This window comes from Etheostoma spectabile, chromosome 3 (genome assembly GCF_008692095.1).
Source record: "Etheostoma spectabile isolate EspeVRDwgs_2016 chromosome 3, UIUC_Espe_1.0, whole genome shotgun sequence".
NCBI lineage: Eukaryota > Metazoa > Chordata > Actinopteri > Perciformes > Percidae > Etheostoma > Etheostoma spectabile.
The window spans coordinates 25,091,782-25,103,460 of NC_045735.1; the positions used below are offsets into that span (position 1 = coordinate 25,091,782).

Consider the following 11,679-nt stretch of genomic DNA (forward strand, 5'->3'; position numbering starts at 1 on the left):
ATTCACCGTATCCCCCAGAGTTAGACAATTCGATACATACCCTTCTCATCTCCGTACGTGCTGTAACTCTGTCTTAGCCTTAGCTTAGCCTAGCAAAGATCCTGCAGGTAACAATAAGTGAAAAAATAATGCCAACATGTTCCAATTTACATGTTGTGATTTGTATAGTCCCAGGGTGTACAAATAACAAGGTCACATGAGACATAGCCATCTTCTAACCATATTCATACTGGGAACTATATTCTCAGAAAGACAAAGCACTGGTACTTCTGCTACTTGGGCGGAGTGATTTACTCGCAGCACCTGAGAAGCCCGGTCACAAAGCAGAGAGTTTGCCTGGAGTTTGCTCAGAGTTGGAGTAATAGAGTCAACAATTACTAGATACTAAAAGCATAGTTTACAATCATGGGTGTTCACGGTGACAATTAACAGGGGACACCAGGTAATACCATCATGTTTCATAGAATTCCAACCAAAAAGGCTGAATCTATGGCTATACTTAATCTGGATATGGATCCAAATACACCTGTAGGCATCTTCAAGAACCATCGTGTTTGCTCAGAACATTTCACTGAGGACTATTATTATGAAAAAAAGGAATTAGCCACGTGGACCATGACACATGTGCTGAAGGATTTGGCTATCCTAGTACAGACCAGACAAAGTGGATCACAAAGTGTTCCGTCATGTTTTCAGAGGACTAACTACTGTAACAGTGGTAACGTTAGTAACACTATTACATGAATAGGGTGGTCACTAATATTACAGTTGTTTTGGGCTACATTTATCCCCTGTAGTGTTACTGTGTTGTTGTCCCAAAAGCACTTTTTCACCCCAGAATAAAATGAGCGATACTAACGCTCATGACTGTAGCCTCTACCTCGCTAATGAATTGGATTCCACATTTAAACACCACCAGTCCATGTTTGTTCTGATTCTCCCCTCGTCCTCTGTCTGTTCAGTTTTTGTCTATCAGCTTCCAAAATTTGTAACTTCTCGTCTGTGTATTCTGGCTCAAAAATATATATTTTCTAGATCCTGGTTTGATGCCAAGTAAAAATCCTCTGACAATTCCTCAAAGTCAGCCATGATCACCAGAATTGTTCGCTACTAGCTAGCTATACACATTGGTTTTGTTGACAAAAGTAACTGAGCTTTTTGTCGTTGCGCTAATCCCTCTCTTTAGCTGTCTATGTAATCACTCCGCCCAAGCAGCAGAAGTAGCAGTGCTTTGCCTTTCTGAGAATATAGTTTACAGTATGTATACGGTTAGAATATGGCTGTATATCATGTGACCTTGTCATTTGTACACCCTGGGACTATACAAATCACATAAATAGGAACATGTTGGTGTTATTTTGTCACTTATTTTGGGCATTAGCTAGTTGGAACCAGTTCCATGCAGGATCTTTGCTAGGCTAAGCTAATGCTGGGACCGTCAGAGTTGCAGCACGCACGGAGATGAGAAGGGTATGTATCAACTTGTCTAACTCTGGGGATAGGTTAATAAGCTAAAGTCCCAATAGGTTGCTGTGTTCCTTTAAGTATGGATGCATATTGTTCCATTGCACTGAAAAAGGCTTTGGCCTTTTTACGAACAAGCTTTGACATATTTAATGGGTATGTGTCCAATAACATCAGTAATCTTTCTATTGTACTGCTGAGTTAAGAAACTGAGCAGTCAGTGCCAATCAATAAAAAAGAAACCAGTGAGATAAATTATCCAGAAGCATACTCTAAGAATCACCTGTTGGATGGGGTTTGAAGATAGTATAGCATAAACAGGATTAAAAAATAAAACTGGCTTGATCACTGGATCACTGGCTTGCAGACAAAATGGGCTAGGGAGTATGCCTTTACTTTGGGTAGAAAGAAAATCTTTCACTGCTGAATCTGAAAGTGTTGATATAACTGCAAGTTGTTTATGTTGAGGAAAGCAGGAACAACATTGTCATACTCACTTAGATATTCCAAAACCACACTCAAAATCTGATTAGAAAGAGGCAAGTCTATTTTTGTTTGAGAGAAAAATTCTTTCTCAAGCAGTAATAGGTGCACCTTTACAGTCATGTTTGTTTTTTTCAGCAGCTGTATAAATGTATAAAAAATATATAAATGAGAAAAGTTATGGCAGCAGCTGTGTCGGACACAAAATTACTCAATTAATGAACAACTGGACAGATGAGAGGGAGGTTGACTTTTAACTTATCCTGACTCATCCAGATCTAGGAGCTTGAAAATGGTAGAACCAATTTTGTTTCATTGCAATACTGAGGACTGACTGAAGAGAATTTGGAAGGCTCAAATAAAAATTAGGAATGAATAATAAAGTCTGGGGTTATGTATTTGATTATCGAACGGCTAGCAAGAAAAAAATATTAAGCATGTTTGCCCATGCCATTGGCTCCATAGCAGACATCTCAGGTGCAGGCAACACATGATGGGGGTGGAGCAACCTTCATTTCACAATCAAAAGGAGGATTTCCTGTCTCGGCAATGTAAGCATGGCAAGAGTGAGGGTGTGTCTGCTCCAGTTTTCCTCTTGCTTAGAATCCCATAATGCCACTGTACCACTGTTACAGAGTGCACTAGGTTCACGGAGACCGTGCATCCAAAAAAGGCACATACTGACCTCTGCCAAGTGACCTGACCTGCCTCAATAAATGTGAAGACTTCTTCATGATTGTCCTAATTATTGTCGTCATCATGATCATGCAATTACTTTTGCTGTAAACTCAGCCAGGTCATGGGAATGTGCTGGAATTTGTGTGAAGGACAAGACTGACTTCTAAAGCACAAGGGATTAGCCGAGGCATAATTTATGTCAGTAGACTCCAGTCAAGATTTTGCTCTGAGTGTCTGTGATATGATTAATGTTGGTGAATAAAAAAAAAACATGGGAAAGGGTCGACAAATCTGTTAAAAGATAAAGTTAGAATGTCAAATACAACCTTATGTATAGAAGACAAGCAACTAAAGGATGACAAGTTAGAAGAAAATTCTTAAAACTATATTATTCATCTTAGGGCAGATTCATTACACTGGAACACAGCAATATACTGTATGTGACAGAATTGTATAACTTGTTAAGATAAATAATGTTAAAAAGGAAAGACGGAAGCATCGACATGGTCCTGGAGAGAGATACCAACACTTGCAATCTTTCTATGTCAGTAGCATTATGTATGTAAAAACAAGTCTTGGGAGTATTGTATGAATGATTTGCCTGTCAAAATGTCTATATGGGTTCCACATCGGTTATTGATGGCTTAAAAATTGTGTCCTTGTTTGGCAACACAAATGCATTGTCATGTGGGCTATAAAGTCTATACAGTACATGGGCAACACTCAGTCCCATTTGCGATATCTGCCTGTTACCCTTTGGGAAAAACATGGGTCATAGGCAAAAAAATTTAACATTTTTTTAATGTTCCCAGTTTTTCCCCCAATCTTTTGTTGTCTCAGCACCTGCTGTATCCCAGCCAACCAATAGGAGTAGCTACTGCAGCAACAAGGACGTGATAATTCACCCTCTTCACCTGAGCTGATATCCATAGAGCCAGAAGACATACCGTTTTTACTAAGTAAAAACGAAGAAAGAAAGAAAAATCTAATTTTTATACTTCTGATAATTCTGAAGTGACCTTAAAGATGATTGTTGACATGCGTAACACAAGTAAGCATATCTAAACAGTCTTGTCTTGTGATGTCATAGTGGTTTTTTTTCTTTTTTCTAACATCCCTTAGCAAACCCCAGTAGTTTTTATAATTTTTTTGTAAGTGTTTTGTGGGTGAATCTTTCCTTTATGAATGAAAATTCTGTCAACTCTTTCACTATCAAATGCTTCTTCGATATAAAATGTATCAAGGAAGCAATTGAAATTTCATAATTCGAATTCAGTTTCCAGAGGATTCAAATTCAAAAGGACAAGGTTTGTCTCATAGGCTTGGATAAAAATCATTTCCATACTCAACATATGTGTATGTTAGTGTTTTGGTCTCTCCAATTCCGTTGTTTTGAATTTTGATAAAATGACGTAGTCCACCATACACAAGCTAACAAGTGGAAAGGACAGTATCCAGCGCCTTCTAGGTTTAGTTTTGGATCATGTTGTGTGTTGAGTGTCAACGTTGAAAGTTACATGTTTATCAACTATTTCGCTGGCAAGCTATTTCGCCCGAGCATTAATACTGGCAATACAGCCTACAGAAACAAAATCTATGTAATTCATGAATTTATCTACTAATTGCAATCGATGTGAGGAATTTGTTCTTTCTTACAACAGTTGATTTTATGGGGGGGGGGGTATGGGTTATTGGGCCAACGAATAATAACATGACAGAGAAGTTAGGTAATTGTGAGTTAGAACTTGTTTTGTTATTGAATAAAGCCAAAGCCAGTGACGTGTTTTTCCATAGTACCTCCCATGTTAACGACAGTTTTACAATTGCTTTTTGTGACTTGAGAGTTTAGTTTCACTCTATATACACCAAGCTGGTGAGTAATGTGACATTTCCAAGACCCTGCACTGTGGTTGTTTAATTATTGGTCTTTTACTAAATAATGGAATGCCAACGAATTGATGGAACAATTTTCATGATACTTAGGCGTGCAAAACAAACTCATGTGAGTACATACACAACAGTCACACATAAAACCTCAAAAAAGTTAATTATGGCATTCCCCTTTCCTTACAAAAGACTCACATGACCATTACCATTCATGATCACAGTGCAGTGCTTCATATACTTTGTGTCTTGAGGAAAACTGCTCTATGTATTTACACCACTCTGACTACCTGACATTCACACAATTCTGCACCACTATTTCAATATATTTTTTTAATTAATAAAAATGTTTTGACAAACTAAAAACTGTTTGCTGTGTTCAGACAAATCCAAAATAGAAGGTTCTCTCTTTAAGGAAAGCTCTCATACAGCAACAGTGCAGTGAATTCCTGCCACCCTTACATCTCCTGCTATCAGACATGTGACTACTGGCCCATTATCAATCACCCCTTGCACTATTTTCCTCAGCATGTTGGAAGGCAAAGGATAGTGAGGAGCATCAAAGAAAGTAAAAATTAAAATGGGACATTCCATTTGTTCTTGCACCCACTTTAGCCTGACTCTATGCTTTCTACACCTAATCTTGTCTCAGTGACACTTCTCTGAAGTAGAACATCAGTTTGAGGTGTGCACTAGCAAACAAACTCAGAGCCTACAAATGGCAATATTTTAACGCCTAAGAAGACCTGATTCTAATTTTGTCATTACACACAGTTGCTAGCATTTGGGTGTCTTGGGTGATGTCCTCCCACTGGAAGCAGACAGGAAATCATTACGGAATTAGGAAAGACATGCCTTTGAAACTAAAAAAGTTTTTTTTTAACAGCTGACTCTCCTGTACTGTATAAGTATTTTAGAGCTGAACATGACAAAAAAATAAGCCATGATTGAAAATAAACAACTCACATTATAACTCAATTTTCATAAACTCATTTAACTGTATGTCTATTCTGTACAGTAGAACTGACACTGCTACAAGGTACAATGTCATAATAATAATAATAATAATAATAATAATAATGAAAGGCCCATAAAGTGATACCTTCACTGCATGTGAAAATGTCAGACCAAAAAACAATGTGCCATTTTTTCATAAGCTCTTTCAACAATATATACAGTACATTAAAGCAACTAATGCAACACCTGAAAATAGCAGCAAGATGACTGAGTTGTATACACAAAATGAAATGTTGGGTATGGGACATAAAGCAATTTTTGGTTTCAAAACTGAAATTGCACTTTAGAATGAAGTATAGTGGCCCAACATTGTGAGGAAAAAACATGACTGCCAAATGCCTAAATTTGCCATGTTTAACCCCACCCTCTCCAGAATTTCCATTTATTATCATATTTTCTAATCAGATCATCATCCGTTATGGTTTTTTATTAAAAATATATTTTGTATACCAATGTTGTGCCGATGTTGTCATGTTGTTTGTAAAGTTAGAAGAACTTCATTAGTAAGCAGTGGTAGGTCAACATGAAAACATTCCTAACAGGAGCCATTTAAGATTGCTAGCCCAGGGAGACTGCTCCTTGCAGCCAACAGCCTGGTGAGAGCTGCTTGCAGAGTGGCTGGAGTGAATCATCTGAGTTATTGGGCTTCTTTGTTGAACACTTGGCAGTGGTTGATTGCAGACCAAACATCTGACTGGAAGATGCTGGGACTGACATTAGTTCATAACCAGAGTAAGGGCTAAACAAATTATTAACTGATTTTGTATGTGCTTCTAGCAATGGTGAGGAGCCACTACTACTGCACCCTCACAGTAACTGTGCACATGCCACATTTAGGCATGTAAAAGTGATGTCTTTGTGAGAAACCTGAAGGGGTTTGCATTGGGTTTACAAGGGTAAGACAGTGCAAAGGAGTAATATCCTAAACATTTACAGTGCAGTCGGTTTGAAATACACGTCCATTTAAACAACCCATCCATCACAAACCTTTGTTCTGATCCCTGCAATACTCCTAACAGTAGATACGGCAAAAATGATATGAAAATGTTAGTTATGGAGCACCGGAAAGGACCCTGGACACTTGGCGCAGCATCGCTGGCTCTTTGAGGTCCTCAACCTGCACATGTGATTGGTCCCTTGTCTTGTGTGCGTGCGTGCGTGTGTGCATGTGTGTGTGTTTGTGTGTTTATGTATGTGTTTGTGTGTGTCTCTTTCTGCATATGCTGTTTTGTCTCCCTTCCTCCCAGCTTTCCGCTCTGTATTTTTTGGCTCTGGGACACATTCCATGTCTCAGTGTGTCGTTTGTAATTGTTTGTTTTGTTGATTTTTGAATATAAAAGAACATGAAAAATTTGATAAAAAAAAATAAAAAAAGTTAGTTATGGGGCGACCTCTAGCTCACCCAGTAAGCGTATGCGCCCCATGTAGGCTGAGGCCTTTGCAGCGGCCCGGGATCAAATCCGACCTGCAGCCTTTTGCTGCGTGTCATCCCCCATCTCTCTCCCACCTTTCCTGTCTATCCACTGTCACTCTGAAATAAGGGGAAACAGCCCTAAATATATATATAAAAAACACGTTAGTTATCTGGCTAGGAGCTTTGATGCAGAAAGTGACTTTTTAGCCAGCCAACATGTAGACAGCTTTTATGCAAAAATGAGAAATGTGGATGGAATTGTCTAATCTCCTAACACTTTGCCAGGATGTGTGCCAAAGTAAGACATGAATACATGGAATAAAAGTTCTTTTACAACAACAAACCTTGATCAGTCAGTGCTTGTTAGCAAAAGGTTCCTTTCCAAACTGTCTGAATGAAGTCACCTCATTACAAATTACATCAAATCACTCAACATCTAACTAAATAAAATGCGTTTGTGGGTCCGGCAGTAAAGAAGTTGAAGAAATTGAACAAAACCACTGAAGAAAAAAAAAAACTCCATGTCTTGCTTGGACAGTACTTCAAATGGTGTATTTCTTTATTTACATAGTAGAGGTTTTGAGCAATGGGATGCCTATGTGTTACATTAATCCAGTATGCTGTGGTTGGCACTCTACCTTGCCAGAAGAGGGATTAGAGCCAGAGGTGTCCACAGCACACACTACCAATAAAGCCTGAAGCAGCACTTGCTTGGGGATTAAAGACAATCACTTTGAGTACCAACCAGCAACATTGGGGTAATGCTGCATTTCATCAGTAGTATATTTTGACGACCAAGGCATGCCATCCAATCTGCACTATTTTCATATAACTTCACCTACAGCGAGGCAAGTGTCACTGATTAATGTAATAAATTCCTCTGAAGACTCAGGGCTGAACTTTGCCAATGCCAAATGAGGCAAACTGGCTTCAAGCAGAAGAGAAAACATCTCACAACCTCTTTTATTCTTTTGAGACTGTGACGAAACAGAACAGCTATTTTTCCCTTCTAATCTCCCACTGGCCCATCAGAATTCTGACATTAACTGTGTCTTAAAAGTCAAGCTAAAGACTTTGGCACAAGCCCACTAGTTGGTTGTTGAGGTTGTCTGGAGGAATACAACATCAAGATAAGCAATAGAGCAACAGGATACTTGATTCATTCTGGGCATTCATGAGGTAAAAGTAAATGTTAAAACAGCAATCTCAGAATCATTGGAATTTGCAAATACCTTATCAGCTGTTCACTTTTCCTTTTATTAAATCAGTGAAAAAAAGCTTGATAAAATTCCAAAGTTGAGGAATCTATTCAAATAATTTTATTCAATCACTTAGGTCTCAGTTTTAGATTCAGTTAAAAAATAAGCCCAAGCTGTGTCAACACAAATTCATTTTGACGAGAATACCATCCATCTTACTGTATCCATGTGACATGTTTGCTTGTAGAATGTAAGGTCAGTCTGCTGTCTCCATCTTACAAGGGAGAACCAGCAAACATACTACAGTACAAAGTTATAGGGTAACATGACAGGTGGCATGTTTAGTACCAGGTGTTTCATCTAGGACCATAACTCATTTACACTTGCTGATGGAAAACATTCAGACAAGCCTTGCACTACACCATAATTCAAGGGTTGAATTTCACAAACATGAGAGGTGTTTTCTGTGCAGAGGCATTAAATGTGTGGATTGAGTGTTAATGAGGTTCATGTTACAGATAATTGACCCTTGGACCATGCCAAGAGCGTTTTTCTTTTCAAGTAAGACTGCACAGACACAGATTGAACTAGTTTGAGAGCCACAGAAAGGTTTGATATGGATGGATTCAAAACTCACTTAAGATCAAAGTTGTGCAGCAATGCCAATATTGATTTGTTGGCTCCTATACCTGCTCCATATGAATGCACCTCAAAATCTCAACAGATAAATGGCTGGCACAAAAGTGAAATAAATAAGATACATGTGCTATGAGGCAGAAGGAAGAGGGGCAAATACAGTTTTAGATGATAAAATCTATGACCTGACAAAAACAGACTTGGTAGACTTTTTCAACATGATCATATTAGAGGAGGCCAACAAAATAGCTACAACAAATGAGACTTTATATGGACAACGAATGTTTCTTTAAGGACTTTAGCAATCTAAACACAATACATCTGAAAGGACTCTGGAAGATAAGGAACAAACGGCTGTGACATTTAAGCAAATAAATACAACAAAAGATGGACTTCACTCCAGCATACCCAGCCCCAGATGTTAAACATGTTTTCCATTGGCAATCTGCACAACCAAAGCAATGCAGAAAAGGCAAACTGAAACGAACCTCTCTCTCTGTCTAAAACAGATCAACACTTGAAGCTAACCCCTCAAATCTGCATGTTGTTGCTTCGTGGATTCTGGGCAAAACAGTCCTCAAGAGAAGACCAGGTCAAAGCTGTAAGAGTGAAACTATCTGTCCACCTGGGAGTTCATCAGGGGTGAATTTAAACCAAGTAGTTTTGCTAGGTGGAACGAAGGACCAGCTGGAGAACCTTGTCTCCCTGACATGTTATAGGACAGGGTCTGCAGCCATGTGAACATACACTAGATGTGTGTATGATGCAATTTAACTGTCTGAAATACATTAAAAATATATATCCCCAATAAACTAGCATAGAGAACCACAAAAATGAATAGTTGCTTAGGTTTGAATTAGCGTTATTTATATTGCCTTCTTCAACAGAGGTGTGATGGGACACCACTATTCAGGGAATCAGTAACTGTGCAGAAGATCAGCCAAACTAAACAATCTTTGACATCACTGTAGCATGTGGCTTTATATTATTAATGTATTTAAATCAACAAACAAAAAATACATTGGAATGCAATTGTAGAACTTTTTTAAGTTCAGAGAATTATGAGATAAAGCCAAAATAACTATAAAAACAACTCTTGTAGATTCTTGTAGATTTACACTAAATAAAACTGCAACCTGATAGATATATGGTTTATAAAACATGTTTTTTTTTTGCTGATAAGCAGCAGCAAAACCTTTATTTTTGATAGTTTTATGTCTCAGAAGGACAAAGATAAAAAGATAGATAAAAACAGATCGCACCTGTTCTAATTCTGTGATTAATACAGGAAAGATAATGGCTCAGTTCCCCTATAGCACACACTTACCTCCTTGAAGAGAGGGCTGAATCAGTGCTAAGAGTCCACAGAAGAGCAACAGAATGTTTCTGTTAGCCATCTCGCTCCAAAATGCACACCCCTCTCCCGATCAGCTGGTTTTATTCTCTTCTGTCTAATTACAACAAGCCCGAAGTCTTAAAGAGTGGGAAAAAAGTGAAAAGATATGGGACTATATGTAATTAAGAGAGGGCAAAGACTCTAGTTCAATAGAGTACTTCGCTTTTTTTCCTCCTCTATATCTGGTGTTGCTGTTTTTATTCTGGTCACTCCTGCCAACAGTACAGATGCTGCTGCCAGCAGGGAAAGAGCAAGAGAGGGAAACACACACACACACACACACACACACACACACACACACACACACACACCACACACACACATACACACAACACCACACACGGAGAGAGAGAGGGACCCCCACCCCCCCCCATCCAGAAGGAATTGAACTGTCTGCCAAACATTTGCAGGGATTGGATACTGAGCGTACTTATCTAAAAGAGTCAAGAGAGAGACTGAGGAAGAGCAAACCACATGCCCAGATCATTACCTCTTCTCTATAGCTCTAATTTTCAGCTGGTTGGTTTTCAACACAAGCAGTAAGAGGAGTTTTTATTGTTTCTCTTAAGCAGGTAATCCAGAAAACTTTGACAGAGGGAAAAGAACACAGCAACCATCAGCATGTGTCTACAAAATCTCAGAACAAAGAATTACAAACTCACTGGCTGTAGGAATAAGCTGAAGATAGCAGTACACTGTGCCTGGCAGTCCATGTGTGGAAGCCTGTCACAGTGGTTCTCGTAACAAAATGAGAAAACTGTCGGCATCACACATAGATGACAGAGAGCAATAAACGTAACAAACCATCAGCCTGCTAGTCTGTGTAGTCTCTCAGTGGATTCATCAGGATAATTGTCACTGACAGTCCTGTAAGAGAGATCAGAAGTAGAACGAGTACCAACTTCAGTCCATTTTCAACTTTAGAAAGCTTTAGTGACTGCTAGAACTGCTTTTTGTTAACAAAGTGCAGAAGACTTGACCCCTGGAACATCAATCATTGTACCACAGTTTTGTTCACAACCAGTCCTAACTACAGTATGTTCTTTCAACAGTAACTTTTAGGTAAAAGTATTTATTTTAAGGGTTTTCAACGTCAGTGCTCAACATGTTCTGTTGAATCAATCATGGCAGGATTCTCCGCTTTCCTGATTTCACCTGTAAACCAGCGCTGCCCGTTGAAAACATGCTTGTTCGGAACGGGCTGATTGCATGGCCTCCGGTATTGCTGCTTGCCGCTGTCTTAAGAAATGCTCATCTAAACGACTTCACACTCAACGCTGCACTTCCTTGGGTCCGGAACAAAACACCTGCCATGACATAGTTGAGTCTCTTTGCAATGCTAGAGTAGATGTTTATGAGTACTATCCTTCATTTATATGCAATTCTATGAGAATGACAATTCTGCCCTTTGAGATGACATACTGTGACTCAAGGCTCTAGTTAGCTACATAAACATGAACTTGAATTAGCAGCAGTGGTGAACTAGGGTAAGGCAGGGTTTCTCCAGG

The 11,679-nt window shown here is 38.9% G+C and overlaps 1 protein-coding gene across 8 annotated transcripts in view; it reads right to left on the minus strand.

The window, feature by feature from the left end:
* elna (elastin a) overlaps nt 1-10,412 on the minus strand; it is a 54,868-nt gene extending 44,456 nt beyond the window's left edge. For 4 of the 8 annotated variants that reach the window (XM_032505514.1, XM_032505522.1, XM_032505503.1 and 1 more), the window contains exon 1: nt 10,103-10,412. In XM_032505514.1, the coding sequence (XP_032361405.1) occupies nt 10,103-10,172 (70 nt within the window). In that variant the 5' untranslated portion in view covers nt 10,173-10,412. The remainder of the gene's footprint in view (nt 1-10,102) is intronic. The other 4 variants (XM_032505557.1, XM_032505540.1, XM_032505531.1 and 1 more) reach the window with 2 other exon arrangements.
* Nucleotides 10,413-11,679: the final 1,267 nt, after the last annotated feature.